Below are 18,235 nucleotides of genomic sequence, written 5' to 3' on the forward strand. Positions count from 1 at the left end.
CGATACGTTTTTAGGCTGCTAGATGGAAACAAGGAAAAGTACGAGGCAAATGCAATCAAAAGCTGTAAGTACCTGCCAGAGCAGCTTCCCCACACTACTCTCTTGCCATTGTCACATGAGAATATTGGCACGCATGCATTCTTCTTCTGGTACCAGCATATTTCATGGGTCATGGCATGTCACCATTTACAGCTATCGCTGCCAACCCTATTGCGATAAGCATGTTTCGATAAGCATGCCATCGAAAGCATATTGCACGCTTTTCAAAGGCAATATCCCACACGTGTCACCATTCCCTGCAGTAGGCAGCGCAAAGTTAGCACCATGTTTTGCTCTGAAGGCATCTTTTTTTGCCGTTGCCCACCAGTTTGGCTGTTTTTGGTTTTCAGACGCTGTTCCAAAACATTGCACAATAGGAAAACGACAATGCTCATATCGGGCCGCTTGGTCCCCAACAGACGGACGCAAGTCAATGTCTCATTCTGCAATTATTTGCGCAATGCTGCACTTTACATAACTGTAAACTACAGTTGAGCCTGATAAGGTTTTCAGCGACTTTGGATCTTACGCTTTCCCGGTAAGTATGTGTTTCTCAGTATTTTTTTCTTCCAGAACATATTAACGAGGTTGTACTGTAGTTGGATAAGGTGGAATATCAAACATGTGATGGATCATACAAAGGACTAAATGCTGTGGCCCATGGATAGCCATAAGGCGCTATCTGACAGCTATGACGGTGGACACTAATTTGCACATACAATGTATCTGTTGTATGTCCAAAGTGCATGTGATATTCGAGGGCATGCTAGAATCGGGCAATACTGCCGAATGAAGCAGCACTGTGTCTGGTAGTTTTTTTCTGCGTGTTCTTTATTTCAATCCTCCAGATAATTGCTTGGTTTCATCAGTCCCACGAAGGTCAAATTAATGAAAGACACCGCACGAACTTCTCTATTGCTCACTGCCTGAGCTGTGTTAAGAAGACCCCGCACTGAATGACACATTAGAAGTGAACTGCCATGCATGTGTTGCCTTGTGCCTTCTCAGATTCGTAGAGTCTCTGTATGACTTTAGGCAGAAGGGACAGTGAAATGGCCTCTCGCCTGTGTGTGTTCGCACATGGCGTACAACGGCCTCTCTCTGTGTGAAAGTCATGGGACAGAGGTGGCAGCAGAATGGTCTCTCGCCAGTATGGACCCGCAGGTGCTTGTGCAGGCCAGACTTCTGCTTGAATGCCTTGCCACAGTAGCTGCACTTGTGTGGATGCTTGTTTCTTCTTTCGGTCGTGTGGGAAGCTGGAGTGTCACTGTTCATGGGATGCTGCAGTAGATGCCTTTCCTCACTCAAGCCTTGTTGAGGGCATGGCTCCAGCTGGATTGGTAAGGCAATGAAGTCTGCATCAAACAAAAGATCACTAGTTCTTAGAAACACAGGGCACCTGTCGGTTTCCCATGGAAACAAGCACTGTAGTACGCTGTCGTAAAGCGGTCATCTGTCGAGGCATACTGCCACATATTACGCTTGCCACATGTTAATGCAAAAGGTGCTGTTGTACACATTTATACATGCACACGCATAGCAAAGGTACAGTGTATACGTTTGCAACATTTTATTGTAAAAGGTACTCTTTCTATGTGTCTCAAGGCTACCTGACAAGCATTTAAATTGTAAGCAGGACTGCAGCAGCCATTTACAGTTAGGTATTTTTCTTGCCATTGGCCTCGGAAACTATAAAATGGCATGTTGCATTCCGAACCCTCATCATTTCTTACATGTCTTTTGTTAGGTTCAGTGAATAACAAATAGCTCGGCGAGTTCAGCGAGTTTAAAGCTGCGGCGACTCCATCAGTTGATAACAATCGAGAGTGATGTGTGCATTCTGTGACCAATGACAAGAAACTACTACAACCTGCTGCCCTTTGAGGACATACTATTCCATTTTTCCGCGAACTAATGTACTATAAAATAATGGAGCAACACTAGCTGCATGACTAATGGCATGCCATACCAAGCAACCAGTCCTGTTTACTATGCTGTCTGTGGTGTCACGTCATGCGTGTGGCTTCACGTCTGATCTTTTCGTCCTCGTCCTCTACGCCGTAGGTCTAGCCTGTCAACGTGCCAAATGCAGAAATTTAGTGCATGCATATTATATTACCCTCATATTCCTCCTTTTAAGGTAGCTGCCTACTGTACCAACTCCTTGTTATTCACAAGTGCAAAGCAAACCTTCCTTAAAGAATCTTGTTTTAGTGCAATGTCACTGCTATTGACGTGCGGAATGTTCAACCATATTTTAAAGGCAGCACCAGAAACTTGTTCTGCACCTGAGAAATTATTCAAGGCAATGTTTTTAAACTCCACCAGGGCTTGAAAGAACTACAGTATGTCAACGTCATTATACTGTTCCATACAACGCACCATATACTCTCAAGGGCTGCACTTGTGTAACAGCAGTAACCACAAATAAGCAGCCATAACTTTGTTTAAAAAAGAAAAGATGTTGAATAAAGGGAGAATTGATGCAGCATGTCTGCTCCTTAATTTCTAGGCCAAGGCGTGCAGCATCATGACAACATTGCAAAAAGCATTGATGCACATGGAGGTCTGACACCATGGATGGCACAGAGGACATCAGTACCTACAAGCTAGTGACAGTGATGGGCAAAGTGCACGGGTAGAAGTGCAAAGCAAAGTGCACGGGTAGACAAATGACGGTTTATGAAAATAATACAGTTCACTCCTTTAGCACATAGGAGCGAACACTATGGCTGGGTAATTTGGATCAAAATGGAACTGCAATTTGTCATGATAGCTAGAAATAAGTTGTCACCCTTAGACGAGAGTATACGATAGGTTCATTGCTCATAGTCCGAATTTACTTTTTTACGAGTTTCCAATTAAAGCTTCCAGCAAGGGCTTTTTTCTTTTCCCTCAGACTTTTTTTTTGTAGTCTTTTTTTTTCTAATTACAAAATGTCCCTATAAGGCAGTGTTTGGGGCTCTGTGCTGTATATTAGCCTAAGCCTAGCTATATCCCTTGTGACAAATAAATGACTTGAATCGGAATGTTTTAAGACAGTCAAAAATAGCAAGTACAATCATAGTGCGAATTTCTGTGCATTGCATATATCTATTTAAAATGCCTCAAAACTTCATCAGTAGTTGAGGATATAAGCGCAACAAGGGTCTGTTCAGTAATGTCAATAAAATTTTATTTATGGGAAAGACTGCATTGTTCTCAAACATTGTATCTCTTGTATCTCGTTTACAAAATGGGGGCACAAATTTCAGCCAATATATCTAGTTTTCAGGAGTTAGAATTGAGCAAAGCTGACAGTAATTATAACCTGGGAGAACACTCAAAGTTCTAACAAACTCTAACAAATATTCAAGCAGACAAACCAAAATAAAAACAAAGGTTAAAAAATGCGCTTTCACAATAGTATATGATGGAGATGTGCGATGCAAGGGCACATCAAGTTACAATCATGTTCTTCAACTAAGACCTCGATCCTCATTTGTTGTATAGGCTCAATGATAAACAAGCACCAGTGCATGTTTAGTTAAATGAACAGCAGTGGCAGAAGTAAGATGGAGATGGCGATGAGTGCAGAGATAACCAATAAAAAGTAAAAAAATAAAAAGGTGCCCATAAACAGGGACTAAGCACTTTTTCAATATGATAAATAAACATGCCAAATCAGACAATGCTCTCAAACACCTGAGCCAAAAATCAATCCTGTGCATGGGGCAGAGAGCCTATATTCTTAGACAAAAGACCGCCTGCCTTCCCCTTCAAGTTCTTGATGTCATTATCACATTTTGTTTTTATGATGGACTTTTCTAAGATGAACAGATCATCAAAATCCCTTCGTGTTACTACCACAGTTCCATGATCTGAAAGAAAGTCAATGATGCCTCATCTTTGAGCAGCACTTTTTTTCTGGTGCAGAAGACACTTTGTGGTGAACTCGCCGCACAAAAGTCCTGCAACACAAAAGAAAGGTTAGTTTACCATCTGCTGCCGTCATATGTCCATGTAACGACGAAGCACACAGAAAGACTCACAAGCTGCAACTGTGGCTTCCTAGCTTTGTTTGCTTACAGCTGTTCTTGTTGCTTGGTCAACAACTTTTGCAAGCAGTGCATGTATTTGACATTACGCAACCAGCCTGCATTGCCTCAACACACATTTTATTACAATAAAGAGAAAAAGTATTGCCCGACAACTATTGCAAACCAAAACAATGCCACCATGTTTTATGCACATTTTTGCTACATCTGCCCTCTCCATAAGTCCTACAATGCAACTGTTGTCCATTCACATCCCACTTATGCCAAAACGTCAATTGGCATCAGGCAGAGCAATTTTTTTCAGTTTTATTATTTGGTTGCCTTCTCACAAGGCAAGTGCAAATGGACTAAGTATTAATCTGCAAGTTTGCAGCAAGATAGCATTGAGTTTATCCAACCACAGAAGACGTACGGAACACGCCAGTCTTAAAATAACTTCCATGTTTTCAAAAACTCAAGCACATGGCCTGGCACTAACAGGAGCACTGTAGCTGCTCAGTCATCATAGGCCTGCTTAAGTCTATGCCAGGGCAAAGGCCTCTCAATGATCTCCAATTACTCACAAGGAACCCTGATTATGAGAAGGATCATTGCCGGCTGCTTACCACAATCCTTGAAAAGAAATGTGTACAATCATTGCATCCTACCAGTAGTAACATACGTGGCAGAAACTTGGAGGTTAGCAAAGAAGCTTGAGAAGAAAATGTGCAGTAAGCGGCAGACTGAAAAATGGTACACAACATTAGGAGACAGGAAGACAGAGGCATGGATTAGAGAGCAAACAGGGTTAGCCAATAATCTAGTAGCCATCACGAGGAAGAAGCAGGACACATAAAACATAGGCCCGTTAACTAGTCTATTACAATTATAGGATGGGCACCAAGAGAAGGGGAGCATAGTCAGGGACAGCAGGGAACTACGTGGTGGGATGAAATTAGGAAACTTGCAGGCATAATATGGGTTAACATAGTGCAAGACAGGGGTAACTGGAGATTGATATGGGAGGCTTTTGTCAACAGACATAGATACGGCAAAGATGATGCAATATTTGTGTTGCTTTGTCAACAAATTCTGCCAGCGATGCACGTCCTACACGATGCAGCCAACTTTCATTATCTCAACACACACTTTAGCACACAACTGATGAAAAGCACTGTATGACAAATATTGCTAGCTAAAAGAAGACAGCATCCCGTAAAAAATATTTTCACTCAGTCTCATTTTTTTCTTCCCACGTACTTGCGCTATTAAAAATATTTTACCATGGTATACGAACAGGGCCAAATCGCTGTGGTTGTGACCATTAATACCTTCACCCCTGTCACCCAGGTGTTATGCGCTGCTCCCTCACTACTGCCTTCTGCATGAGTGTAGCTATGAAACTGGCATCTACGAGAGCTATCACAGGTAGTCTCCTACTTCACATTTCTTACAAGGTCAAATCCCACGAGGCCAGAATTCGTCAGAGAGTTCATATGGCAAAATGTTGACATTTCTGGTGGCCAAACAACATCATGTTGCATTGTCATGAGCTGCACCATACCATACCTACATATCCTGTGCACTGCTAGCACCATGTGTCTCTCTATTTACTTTTGTGTGAAACTCCATGCCTGCCCAACCCAACAGCCCCCTCTTGACAGAGTGTATAAGCGTGACTGAACGAGGACGTAGAAAGAAACAGATACATAGAGACAGCGCTTCACTTTCAACTATAGATTTTATTTTCGCCCGCATCGGTGTATATATACTGTGCAAGCGGAAACAAGCGTGACAGAAAAAAAGGACATTCAGTGGTGCATATCGATGAACCGTACATGTGTGAAAAGCATGGTGAAAACACATACTGCAATCGTTAAAAAGATAAACCGAGGAACCGTATCTCCATTTCAGATAGCGATACTGAAGGCTTGCTCACACACATTTCCCGTAATTTTGCAATTTCATAGGCTTCCCCAATCTCCCTCGTCATCCTGCTTCGAACCCTATACAGAATGATAGTAAAAATGAAGAAATTGCAGTCACTGACCAAGTGAAGGTGAAACTAACACAGACATTTCGGGACCCGTACGGGTTCCTTGATCACACTAAACGAATGGTGATCACACTAAAGACTAGAAGGGTAGTACTTTCAAACACGGGTTTGCAGGAACAATCTCAGCAATGAATACCCAAATGACCCGAGATTATCCTAGTGACGTTATATCGATGCTCTTTTAATCTCTCATTGATGCATCTGCCTGTTTGACCAACATACGTTCTTCCGCACGAAAGTGGAATGGCATAGAGAACGTTATGAGTGCAGGTTACGAATTGTTTGCGATGTTGAGTAGAACATGCGTGCCTTTTGTTATTCTCTGTATTAACCTCTTTGCATAGCTTCTGTAGATGCTCAGTGGCAGAGAAAACCATGTCCACCGCCGATTTTGCTGCTATTCTTCTCAGATTATGTGAAATGCAGTGAATGTATGGTACCACAACAACTTTCTTAGCTCCAGCAGTGGCACTGCTTCCATTCGACGCGTTTTTATGCTTTCTGCTTAAGCCCTCCACAACAGAGGTGAGCATACGCATCGGGTAACCAGAATCTGCCAGGCGCTTGGCCCGATTTCTGAAACTGGCTTCCACTTTGTAGTCACATGACTTCGTCAATAAATTATTGAAGCACGATGTTACTACTACGCGTTTTACGAGTTTTTAATGAGCGGAATGAAACAGTAGGACTCGTTTATTGCCTCTCGGCTGATAGCTCCAGCAGGTCTTTTGTGGGGAGAAGTACAATCCCAAGTCTAAAAACCTTATGAAATTGTCTATGGGGACTTCATGTGTCAACAATAAAGGGGACAACACTTCAGTGGACGAGGTTACGGTTTTGAAACCAGTGAGTCAAAATTTTCTGATTTGTTATTTAATATATTTGATAATCGTCAACAAATTTGAACACTTTCACGACATCGGTGTTATTTTTCAGGCGTTCATCAAGAACCTGGTCACGGTTAGCTAGATATAAATCACTTAAGCAGGGAGCAATACATGACCCAATGCATATGACATCTTTTTTGTTTGACAACATCTCCCTCCCAAGTCGTGTATGTCGAGTTAACATAAAAACGAAGAAGTTCTAAAAATCTGTCGCAAGTCAAACCAGAACCAGAAGCATTTTGAAACCAAACAGCTCCAAGCTTGTCAATGCAATCACTTCCACATTTCATCATGTCAATCTGCAGGAGGGAATAGTACAGGTCCTTTAAGTCTATAGAAAAAGCGACAAGGTTCCTTCCTGTCTTGCCAGTCTTTAAAGTATTTCACCACTTGTTCAGACTTAGTTACCAAAAATGCGTTGTCGATTGACAAGAGCTTTAAGTGCTTTTATAAAAACATGGCTACAAGTTTCTGCCAGGTCGCATTCTCTGACACCATCACTCGGAGGGGGCATTCCAGCTTGTGCCTTTTGGGTGAGAAAAACAATTCAAGGTCCCCCCTTGTGCTTTTTCGATAGACTAAGATAAACCATCTAGTTTGAAGCTTTTGCATAGCTTCTTTGCTTCATTTTGTACTTTCTTAAGTATTATGTTGTTGTGGACCCTGAAAGTTGACGAAATGGTTTCACAAGCTTTGAATTATACATCGTCCTGTTCATTACCATGAAACCGCCCTCCTTATCCGCAGGGATAAGTGTGAGCGCATTGTCTTTCATGAACTTAACAGTCTTGTTCAAGGAGAACCTTTTGTTAAGGGGACAGGACCGCGTTAGCACATCCACTCACTCAGATACACACCTTTCCAACTCAGCTTTAGGTACTCGCTTTGACACTTGTCATACCATTGCCAACAGATCGGGAGCAGACTTCTTTGAGTCATTGCCAACAGATCGGGAGCAGACTTCTTTGAGTCGCAAACTTGGGCCCACAATTAAGTACTTCCTGTACCTTGTCCGGCAGCGCAACATCACGAACGATGTGTACCTGGCTCGTTGATGCTGAAGGCTTATTCTGTAATCCCTGTCTCAGGCTTGGTAGAGCGTGCTGCTATCATGCTGTCGATGATCCGGGAGAACTGTCGCCACGAGTTCCCACTTGTTGCAGGTTCCAGACGTTGCCCCAAGTTTTCTCTGTACAGTCGTAAAAAGTCATGTAAAATTTTGACTCGGTGTTTTCAAAAAACTGCAGTGTTGTCCCCTTTATTGTTGACACATGAAGTCCCCATAGGCAATGTTATTGTTGACACATGAAGTCCCCATAGGCAATGTTATAAGGTTTTTAGACTTGGGATTGTACTTTTCCGTAACTTGCAGATTACAGTTTAACCTTGTATCAAAGGGACTCTCGTTATTTCAAACCCTTTATGGCACCCTTTGGTGTTAGTACATTGAGCATCAGGCAAGATAATAGTATTCAACAAGACTGGCAACATCCTTTCAAATGATTCAAACTGAATGTCCATAGACTCAAATACACCTTGTGCAATGCTACGGTGTTCCTTGCAAGTGATGTGCAGCCCATATAGGCAACAGCACTTAGTTATTTTTCATTGGGTTGCTTAGTGTTTTTTTTCTTTCCTCCCTTTCTTTTATTGATACATTTATTCCATTTTAGTATTTTTTTCATGAGCACCATTTTCTGCTGCTTCTTTTATTCTTTCTTTTCGAGAGACAAGAGCTCACTGACCTCCAGCCAAGCTGATAATCTCTTCCCCTTCCACCAAAATAACATGGGGCCGTGACACATCAACCAGCTGACACACGGCGCTACCTCATACTCCTTCAGCGACGTTGAATAGCACACCTTTTTTTTTTTTTCAATTCTACACCCTCAACATAACCTCGGTCGTTGCCTCGCCCACCCGCCTTACCCACGCTCCCCTTCAGAACCCTACCTACATACTGTGTTGTAGTCCACTTGTCAAAACGTTGACTCCCGCTCTTACCTTCTGTTCTCGTTTTGCTCATCGTGCCGCCCATCTGAAGCTTTCAAATTTACATCTTATAACATGTACTAGTGCCATTGTAAGCAAAAGAAATATGCTCACAAAGTAGGTGGCAGCAGAGTACTATCGAAAGAGGCTGTTAAATCTGGTTGCTAGCACCCCGTGCTTCAGCAAACATGTTGAAAGGATACTCAGTTACCATTTAAATTTGCATCTCACGATATCGTCGATAGCAATATGGGTTCCGTCTTACAAGCAACACCTGGGCGCATCTACATACCACGCAGTTCTTCCTGCGAAATTTCGAACTGGCTCAGACGAATGGTTCCATCTGTAGGGCCGAGCGCCTCCCTTCCGGGAGCTTTTACGCCATGGGGAAGTTGCTAGCTCCATTCCGGAGGAAACACTTCCGGGGCACCGAGAGGCGGCTAGCCGACCCTGATGGGGACCGGAGACTGGCATATCGCGGCACCTGAAAAGTCAAGAAACAGACCTAAAGAAGAAAATTAGGGGCACTCGAAATGTGGCCAACCTCTCTGGGAGGGCCGAGAAAGCGGGCTCTCAATCCAGCAGATTCGGAAACCGAGGGACAAGATACGCATCCGTCGTGAAACTAGACGTTGCAAAACTTAAGAAGCTTTGCCTTCGCTGTCATCGCTGCACTCTGCCGCCGTTTGGCCGAGTGCGCAAAAGTGGAGCGGATGATACTCTCACTAGCCACACGACGGGAAGCACTGTCTTTCAGCCGGCACCTCAAGCACAAGCTTTCGCTCACATTATGGAACTCACAAGCACGACGACAAAGATGCGAAAAGTTGCAGGAAGGTTTAAATAGGCAAAACACAAAACACCACAGTCAAACTCGCTGGTGGTGAAACTTGAGTTCACCGAGGAAAGTAAACAAACGCTTCCTCCACGCTTGCGTTGTTTGATGCTAACAGCGATGGAGCTTTTCTGGGCGTGCTGGCGGACAAGAGGTGCCGAACACTTTCGGATGGGCTAAAACCCCTCAATCTCCCAAAGTAGCGCCATTCACTTCCCTCCTCCTCCGCTCGGCGCGGCCTCGACGGAGGCGCCGCCGGTGGTGGGCCTCCCGTAGCAGACGACGGCTAACACGCTACGGGAGGAAATCCGCGGAAAAGTTCGTTCGAGTCCTGCGGAGCAGTTTTTGCAATCGTGATCTTGCTTTGTCAGTCGGTAACTGGCCTTAAGAGTGTCGTGTCGGATTTGCGGAAGAAATAGAGAAAAGCACCATTATTCAAGGCGCATTTAAGGCGTAAAGCGCGCGCACGTTGAAAGTTCGTGTTGCTGAAACACGACACAAGCACGCGGTGTGCTCAGACACGCGAGTAATTACCAGAGTTTCAGGTTTTGACAGCGTGAAAGTATGTGCACGTGGTTTCGTAGGTTAATTTACGTACCTGCAGGATGCTTTTGTTCGGCCGGCGCGTGAGAGATTCCGACTGTCTGCGGTCAGCAATGCCTGGCAGCAGGGCCGTTTCTGTTCCGCGCCTTTTACAGATGTAGTACGTAGCTCATGCACAGGTTGTGGTGGCCATGTGCAATGTTTTCACACATAGGCGGTATAGATAATTTGAACAACGTACCAGCATATGAAATCGTTATTTATTTATTACAGTGCAAATGGTTAGAATTTGATAGAAAAAAAAAAGAAGGAACTTGATGGGACAACTGGAAAGAGGTTCAGAAAATAATTATCCCCCTCCCCTCATTGGCACCAGCAACACTCTTGCTGAAGTGCTAATTTTATCTCTGTATACTACGTGCGTCTGTATTCTTTTGCGTTGTAAGTTTTCACAACGAAGCAGTGTTCCGTTAACTGGAACAGTCATGGCACACAAGACAGAAAAAAAGTTGATTCTTGGGTTTTACATCCCAACACCACGATCTCATAAGGCACGACATAATGGGGGCTCCGGATTAATTTTTTTCCAGCTGGGGTTCTTTAACGCGCCGCCCAATGCACTGGACACGGGCCCGTTTTGACACGGGCGTCAAAAGAAGAGGTTGGAGGAGCCGTGGCACTTACTTCACAAAGACGCGCGTTTTTTGCCACTTGCTCGAAGTCAGCCCGCCCGATCTTGTGAATCCACACTTTTCTTCGTTTTGCGTTGCGCCCGGTGGATGGTAAAGCAAAAAGCTTTTTGCCGTCACTGGGTCTGTTGTGGCAACCGTAGGCGCAGCAGCAGGGCATCGCAATTAAGCACTCGGCCCTAACACATTGTATAAAACTACCGCGCTCCTTCAAACCGCCTGCCGTACTTTCGTCGCGTAGGCCCAAGAATGGGGGTCGCAGCTCATTGGAAAGAAAAGACATACAAAAGCGCGGCGCCTGCTCTGCGCCGGAAAGAAAAAATATACAAAAGCGCGGGGCATGCTTTCACGTGACACAGATTGGCCAATGGGGGAGCGGAGGAGGCTGGGGCGACAGGAGGGTGGAGGAGGAAGCGCCTGGGTGAGCGGGGTGGCGGAAAGATCTAAGAATGGCGCTACTTTTGGAAAATTGAGGGGCTTTAGGATGGGCAGCTTACCGGCACATCACACAGCAACACTTGCGAAAAAAAAGGGGGGGTGGGGGGGGAAGAGAACAGTCCTCAGTGAGGAAGTTGCGGTTGCACATTATAATTTTAGCGAAAGGGCGCGTACGCGTCGAAGGCGCGAACTCGCCGGTGCCTTAAATCGTCTTCGGCCCCAACCCCTAGTTTTTGAGGTTGAAACGCTGAAACGTTTATCACACACATATGCCACGGTTTTGTCGGCTGTGAGCACACTCAGTCGGCGCGCACGGCTGAGTGTGCTATCATAGAATAAAGAACCAACTTGAAAATCATACAATAAAGAAGGCGGGGCCTGACCACAAAATAGAAAACGAACTGCCAGACCAAATACTGATATGGACCGATTTTATTCCAGCAAAGATGAAAAGGAAACATCGTGGGAAACATATACAGAGTACGCTTACAGCAACGGGCGCGGAGTGGCGCTAGCGGTCACAACCATTATGAAGATGCATTATGAAGTAGTATATGGTAGTATCGCATCACCTCTTCCTTAAAAGAAATGCGCCACTCGCTCTCCTCGCTCAAGAAAAGCAAGAGCAACTAAAGAAACACAATTGTAAGCCGTTATACAATAAATACATTTTCCAACTTGTACAAGTTATGGACTGGAATCATTTACACCTTTTGTTGCCGTTTTACGAATGGAAAATAAATGCAGTGGAAATGCGACCCACTGCATGCCACGTGTAGTTAACTTGGAAATGAGTTGCGACTATCACGTGTTAGCACCGTAACATTGAAGTGTTTGGGGGATGGCATCTTTATGCAGTAAAAAATTCAGGTATATGTACCTATCACAGACTTTTCTTTCTTTTTTTTTTTGAAAGCACCCATCTGTTCTCCCCCCCCCCCTTTTTTTTTTCAAGGAAGAAAGCCCTTCCCCCAATGCCGAGTAGCTGGCTAGAGGAATATACCTCAGGCCGACCTCTCGGCATTTCGTGTCATTAAACTTCTCTCTCTATATATATTGCATATCACATAGCACAGATGTTCACAAAAGTACCCTTCTTGGGGAGGCAATGAATGGATGCATACTTGCAAATACAACCACACATGATAATAGAATTCACTCAATACAAGATAAAAATGGACAACGCAAACATGCGCACCCTTGGACAAAACAGATGTGTGGCTCACTCGCTCTCAGCCCAAGTCGAGACAGCTCTGTGGCCGTCGTGTATTTTAGTATGTGCATAGTGTACGTTTACACTGCAAGAATGCAAGGAATGGCCCCTGTGAGGATACATGTACTACTTGCATGCTATTTACCTAACAAATATGTGAGGAAAGAGATTTTTGGATTAAAAGCCAAATTCGCATGGGAGGGTTGAAACCTCTGTAGAACATGGGAATAGGAACCTGTCCAGTTCCTGAAACGCCGAAAGCCGCAACGTTATATGGTAACAGCTGATCATAGCAACCTGAACAATCTTACCAGTAAGCATAAATTTGTGAGTAGGACTGCTAAACGGAAAAGCATGGAGCAAATGTTTCCAAGAAAACCAAAACCATAGATAATTGAGACTTCCCTAAACCATGTTGAGGGTTGTCTACTACGTGTAGTCCTGCGGGGAGATGGTTGTGGTGGAGAATGACTAGAGGAATTATTACTCGTAGATGAGCTAGAATGTGTGTAGGTGTCCCGAGTTCCTTCAGGAGCCATCTGCTGCAACAGAGTGTCAAGCACAAGCTCAAGAGATTCTTTTGCACGAGATGACCCCGGTCGTGGGGGTGAAACAGGAGGTTGTAATGAAGTGGGTACTGCAGGAAAACCTGTACCAGTTGGAACGGGAAGAAAGGGTGGGAAATTATCATCAAGGGATGAGTAGTAATTGAAATGACTCCTTTCGACATAAGCTTTCAAGAGCATCCAGTCATACATGGTTTTTCATCAGTTTGGAAGCATTCCAACGCTTGCGATTTTCAAGCTGGCAAGTATTTTGACGTACCCTACGATAACTCTTGAATGGACAGGAGAATTTAGGACCAGACTTTCGCGAGACACGTACTCGGACAATATCTCCTGACAAGATCTTCTAAATGACAATCTGTATAATTCTTTGAGGGCATGGTTGAATCTTTCTACCTGGCCATTTGCCTGTGGGTAGTAAAGACAAGACAAGAAATGCTTAATGCCTCTTTCCTTCAGGAAGTTCTGAAATTCTGCAGAAACAAACTGGGGCCCATTGTCGGACACTATGGCATCAGGAAATCCTTCTTTACTGAATATGAAAATAAGACTGCGCATGATGGCTTCGGATGCGACTGAAGGCATAAAAGCAACTTCGGGCCACTTAGAATGATAATCAACAATGGCTAAAGCATAATGCGCACACTGTGGAGCATGATCAAGAGGACGTATTATGTCTATGGCTAATTTCTCCCATGGTCCTAACAGCCATTCGACAAGTTGTAGTGGAGCAAAAGATGGTTTGGCAGATTTATCAGCTTGTTGACAAACAAAGCAGTTTCTTAAAAGTTACTCAACTTGTCTATCCATGTGAGGCCACCAGCAGATGCCTATCAGTCTGAGCTTTGTTTTAGTGATGCCTAAATGACAGCAAAAGGCGTAGCACATTAGAAACAGGACAAAGCAAGAACGCAGGCACACATGTTTAGCGCCGAACGTATGTGTCGTCTGTGCTCTTAGTTTGTCTTCTTTCTGATACGCTACGCCTTTTGCCTCCATCATGATCAATGTCATGATATACCAACAAGACCAACGTGAAACTTTAGCCTAAATGACCCCCATGAGCAATAGACAGGAGTTTCTGATGCAAGGATGCAGGAGGAACAATATGTTCTCCTCGGAAAAGCAGATTATCCACATAGAATAATTCAGACTATACGGAAGAACATGCCTGTGATTCTGGCGTAAGATCTGCAGCATTTCTCCACCCTTTGACTATTTTCTCTTTTAATGCTTGGCAAACCAGATCAGCCTGAGTAGCTGCTTGGAACTCTTCCTTTGTAATGCATGATGAAACCAAAGGTACTATTTCCTCATCTAGTGCTGGTTCAGATTCAGGAGGAACAGGTAGGCATGACAATTAATGCATTCGCTATGACATTTTGGTCATGCTTGCGGTACTCAATGGTGAAAGTGCAATACAGTAATATTGTATTCCACCTTGAAATCCTTAATGGACGCTGTCCAGAACCCTTCGAAGACAGTAATGTAACAAGAGCTTGGTGAGCAGTTCGTAGTGTGAACTGTCTACCCCTAGCATGCAAGATGCTACCACTACTTTTACTTCTGCTTTACTAATGGCAACTTTGTTTTTGTTCTTCGTGCCTAGCAGGGCATTCGCACCTCCGCTGCCACCTTTCCTTGAATTTCCCGATACTCCTGCTGTACCGTGGTTGACATGGAAGCGTTCCTTTCACATGTTTCTCCAGGCAACTGGATGCAAGGCACTAGCAGACGAGAGAAAGGCCATTTCGCTCAGTAATTTGGGCTTCGAGGGGCAGCGTTTCTAATATGACCTGGCGTCGCAAACGGATCCAACAACTGCAACATTCAAGGATATTCTTTGTATTTTCAAGTATCACTATGAAGAGAGTACAAAGCGTCTGGTATAGGTACCATATTGTTTTCTGAGACAGAAGACAGCAGCCAGAAAAAGCTTTCCAAGACTTCATTACCGCGCTACAAAGGTCAGTGCCTGCTTGCGAGTTCAGTGCTTGGCATGACGAGTCCCTCCGAAACCAAATCTTACAAGGTGTCGTCTCAGCAAGGATCCAAGAAAGGTTACTTTGCATTTTTCATCCACTTTCATTTCCATTAATTTATCGTTTATTTCATTTATTAAGCACAAGTAATTTCCCCTATATTGTCCTTGGTGTCAGTGTTTGTTGGCTTCTTAATGATATGACTAATAAAAATCAGGCCCCTTGGTTAACCACCTTGCTCCAACTAGCTTTTGACCAACAGCAGTACTGGTCAATGCAGATGCTTGCAGGAGCCCTGCTGAATTAATTATATTCGTACTTACCGAATATGTCTTTAGGCCTGAATGTCATCTTATATGTACTTGCACAACTGGAACATGTGTGCTAAAGTAATCATATATAAGAAACTAAGTACAGAAGTTGATGATCTTGTTGGCAATTATACCATACAAATTCTGACGTCGGCAACTTTTATTATTTTTGTCTCAATTCAGATGTTTTTAACATTTTGAGATGGGTGCCACTCACATATCCAGCACATCCTGTTTTCTATCACTCACCACATGACCAGTTCTATGGTACACACAGGGACACAATCTGAGGAGCTCGCCGTGTGTGTATCCCCTCATGTTTCTTCTGATCCCACTTGCTGTTGAATGCCATTGGACAGAAGCAACACTGAAATGGCCTCTCGCCTGTGTGTGTTCGCATATGGCGCACAGCGCTGTGTTTCTGGGTAAATTTCATGGGACAGAGCTGGCAGGAGAATGGTCTCTCGCCAGTGTGGGTACGTAGGTGCTTGTCCATACTGCTTTTGTGATCAAACACTTTGTTGCAGTAGCTGCACTTGGATGGGTATTTGCATGGTTTCTTGCGCTTTCTCTTGTTAGTGTGGGAAGTTGCACTGCCACTGCAGTCAGAAGCCTGCAGCTGATCCCTTGTTGAGCTCAGGTCTTCTTGAGGGGGAAGCTCCAACTTCAGCGGTATGGTGATGAAGTCTGTACAAACAAAAACAGTTTACATGTTTTGAGCAACACACAGCACTTGTTTGCTTGCTATCAGCTGTCAATGAAAGGTCACATTGCTATAAGTTACATAGGAACCAGGACCTTTATTTCCCAACGAAACATTGGAAGTCTTCGAGGAAAAAGCTGTCACAGGCTCCTTGAGTGCTCATAGAGACTGTTGCAGACAGTATTCAGCAGTAGGTAACACTATAGTTAAGGTACATGTACACATCTCTGACTTAAAGAATTATGCATTTCTGCAAGGTAAATGACCAAATTTGTATGACTTGCATGCAGTATATAACAAATTTCAAATGATGCATTGTCATCATGAATATAAGAATGTTGGTTAAGCATTTAATGTAACAACATTTAAAGTATTCGATGTAATAATCGTACTGCAACATTTCACGAAAGGTGACAATGCACGCAAACAGATCTCAGTGTCAGGACTTGGGGATAAAAATTGGAAAAAAAAGATGCAACAGCAGCAACAAAAAAAACATAGACTAATATTTGCTTACAAAATGCTCTGGCATTTGTATCCAGGCAGCAACATTGATGGAGATAGTATTTACAAGACATGTTTATCGTGTGCTAGTACAAAAGGTAATGAAGTACAGGTTACGCGGTTGAAAGATAGGTTATGGAAATTGCCTGGTTAGGAAGGTCTCTCCATTTTCGGGACTTTGAGGCTCCTTTGATTTGAACACAATACACAGTACAAACCAGCTAACAGGTATCAGTGCAATAGCCATTTGTTTGGAGTATCCCAACCGTTCACCTGTGCAAATGTCTCCTGCGCTCATTCGTATCTGTGCAGCCATTATAAAATGACATTTTCTGCCAAATTAACAACATTCTGTTCATATTAGATTTTCACAATATACAGTAAACAACTTCTTTCCATTAAATTGGCATAAGTTTAAGCTTTTTTGTTATTTTATTATTCACCCCTTACATAATACCAAACCGAGTGGTCATCACATAAACCGTGCCAAGCTTTACATAGAAAACTTGTTGTGAGCCTTTCCAAGTAAAACTGCCATCACGACTTGTCACGACAGACTGAAATAACAGCAGATAGTAGCAAAGTAGAATACCTCACATACTTTATTTTCAAGTCCTCGGCTTTCATGTGCCAAAACCAGGATCTGCTTATGAAGCATGCCGTAGTGGGGGAACTCAAGCATAATTTTGACCACCTGTGTGTTTTTAACCTGCACCTATGTCTAGGTGCGTGAACATGCTTGCATTTGCCCCCCCTCCCCACCCACCCTTCCATTGAAATGCACCTGCTGCGGCTGAGGCCGAATACATGACCTTAAGTTCTGCAGCGCAGCCATAGCCACTGGGCTACCTCAGTGAGCTCCTCATGCACTTTTCTACCAGTTCACTGTCGCACCAAAAGACTCCCTCTTTTTTTTTAACATTAATTCCACGACACATTTGGCCACGACACTTAATGCCACGACACATATGGGGTGGTGGAGGCAGATTTCAACGATATGAAGGAAAGCAGTCGGTTGCCCTCGAGGGGGTAGTAGCAACCTCAAAACTATGGCTCGAGCAACATTTCTTGTTTAAACAATGTTAATAACCTAAATCACGGTGGGTCACTCAAAATATTAGCAGGCCAAGTTACAATAGAGTGACGAGGCTTTTATTTGTGGAAGAGATCATCATAATATGGAAGAAAATATCTTACGTCTGAAGTGTGGTGTAAAATTTACACAGAAATATTAAGCACTGAGACACGTGAAAGAAATTATAACAAGGTAGAATACCCCAAGAGAAGACGGTCTCTTGCTGAACATTGTTTAAGAAGACAAACAAAAATAAAGTTTTGCCAAGTTCACTTTTGCAACATATTGTGAAACATGCACAATACTAGAAAATATCACAGGCACTCTGTGCACATCAGTCACACAATCACTGTCACCATCATCATCCAGTAAGTCCACTGCAGGAC

At 43.6% G+C, this 18,235-nt stretch overlaps 1 protein-coding gene and 1 long non-coding RNA gene across 14 annotated transcripts in view; both read right to left on the minus strand.

The window, feature by feature from the left end:
* Positions 1-1,312: 1,312 nt before the first annotated feature.
* On the minus strand, positions 1,313-10,027 carry LOC139061131 (uncharacterized). 9 transcript variants are annotated; one of them, XR_011515207.1, is made up of 5 exons: positions 9,535-10,027; positions 9,283-9,495; positions 8,042-8,187; positions 3,939-3,989; positions 1,313-1,394 (listed from the first exon to the last, which is right to left on the minus strand). It is a non-coding gene; the product is annotated as an uncharacterized lncRNA (long non-coding RNA). The 9 variants fall into 9 exon arrangements; XR_011515206.1 differs by having other exon boundaries at positions 1,314-1,394; positions 3,921-3,989; XR_011515204.1 differs by having other exon boundaries at positions 1,351-1,394; positions 3,886-3,989.
* A 5,040-nt stretch (positions 10,028-15,067) lies between these two features.
* LOC135912307 (zinc finger protein 70-like) overlaps positions 15,068-18,235 on the minus strand; it is a 32,801-nt gene continuing 29,633 nt past the window's right edge. For 2 of the 5 annotated variants that reach the window (XM_070540718.1, XM_070540720.1), the window contains one exon: positions 15,069-16,254. In XM_070540718.1, the coding sequence (XP_070396819.1) occupies positions 15,830-16,254 (425 nt within the window). In that variant the 3' untranslated portion in view covers positions 15,069-15,829. Of the gene's footprint in view, positions 16,255-18,235 lie in introns of all 5 variants that reach the window. The other 3 variants (XM_070540719.1, XM_070540721.1, XR_011515214.1) reach the window with 3 other exon arrangements.

This window comes from Dermacentor albipictus, chromosome 6, assembly GCF_038994185.2.
Source record: "Dermacentor albipictus isolate Rhodes 1998 colony chromosome 6, USDA_Dalb.pri_finalv2, whole genome shotgun sequence".
Classification (NCBI taxonomy): domain Eukaryota; kingdom Metazoa; phylum Arthropoda; class Arachnida; order Ixodida; family Ixodidae; genus Dermacentor; species Dermacentor albipictus.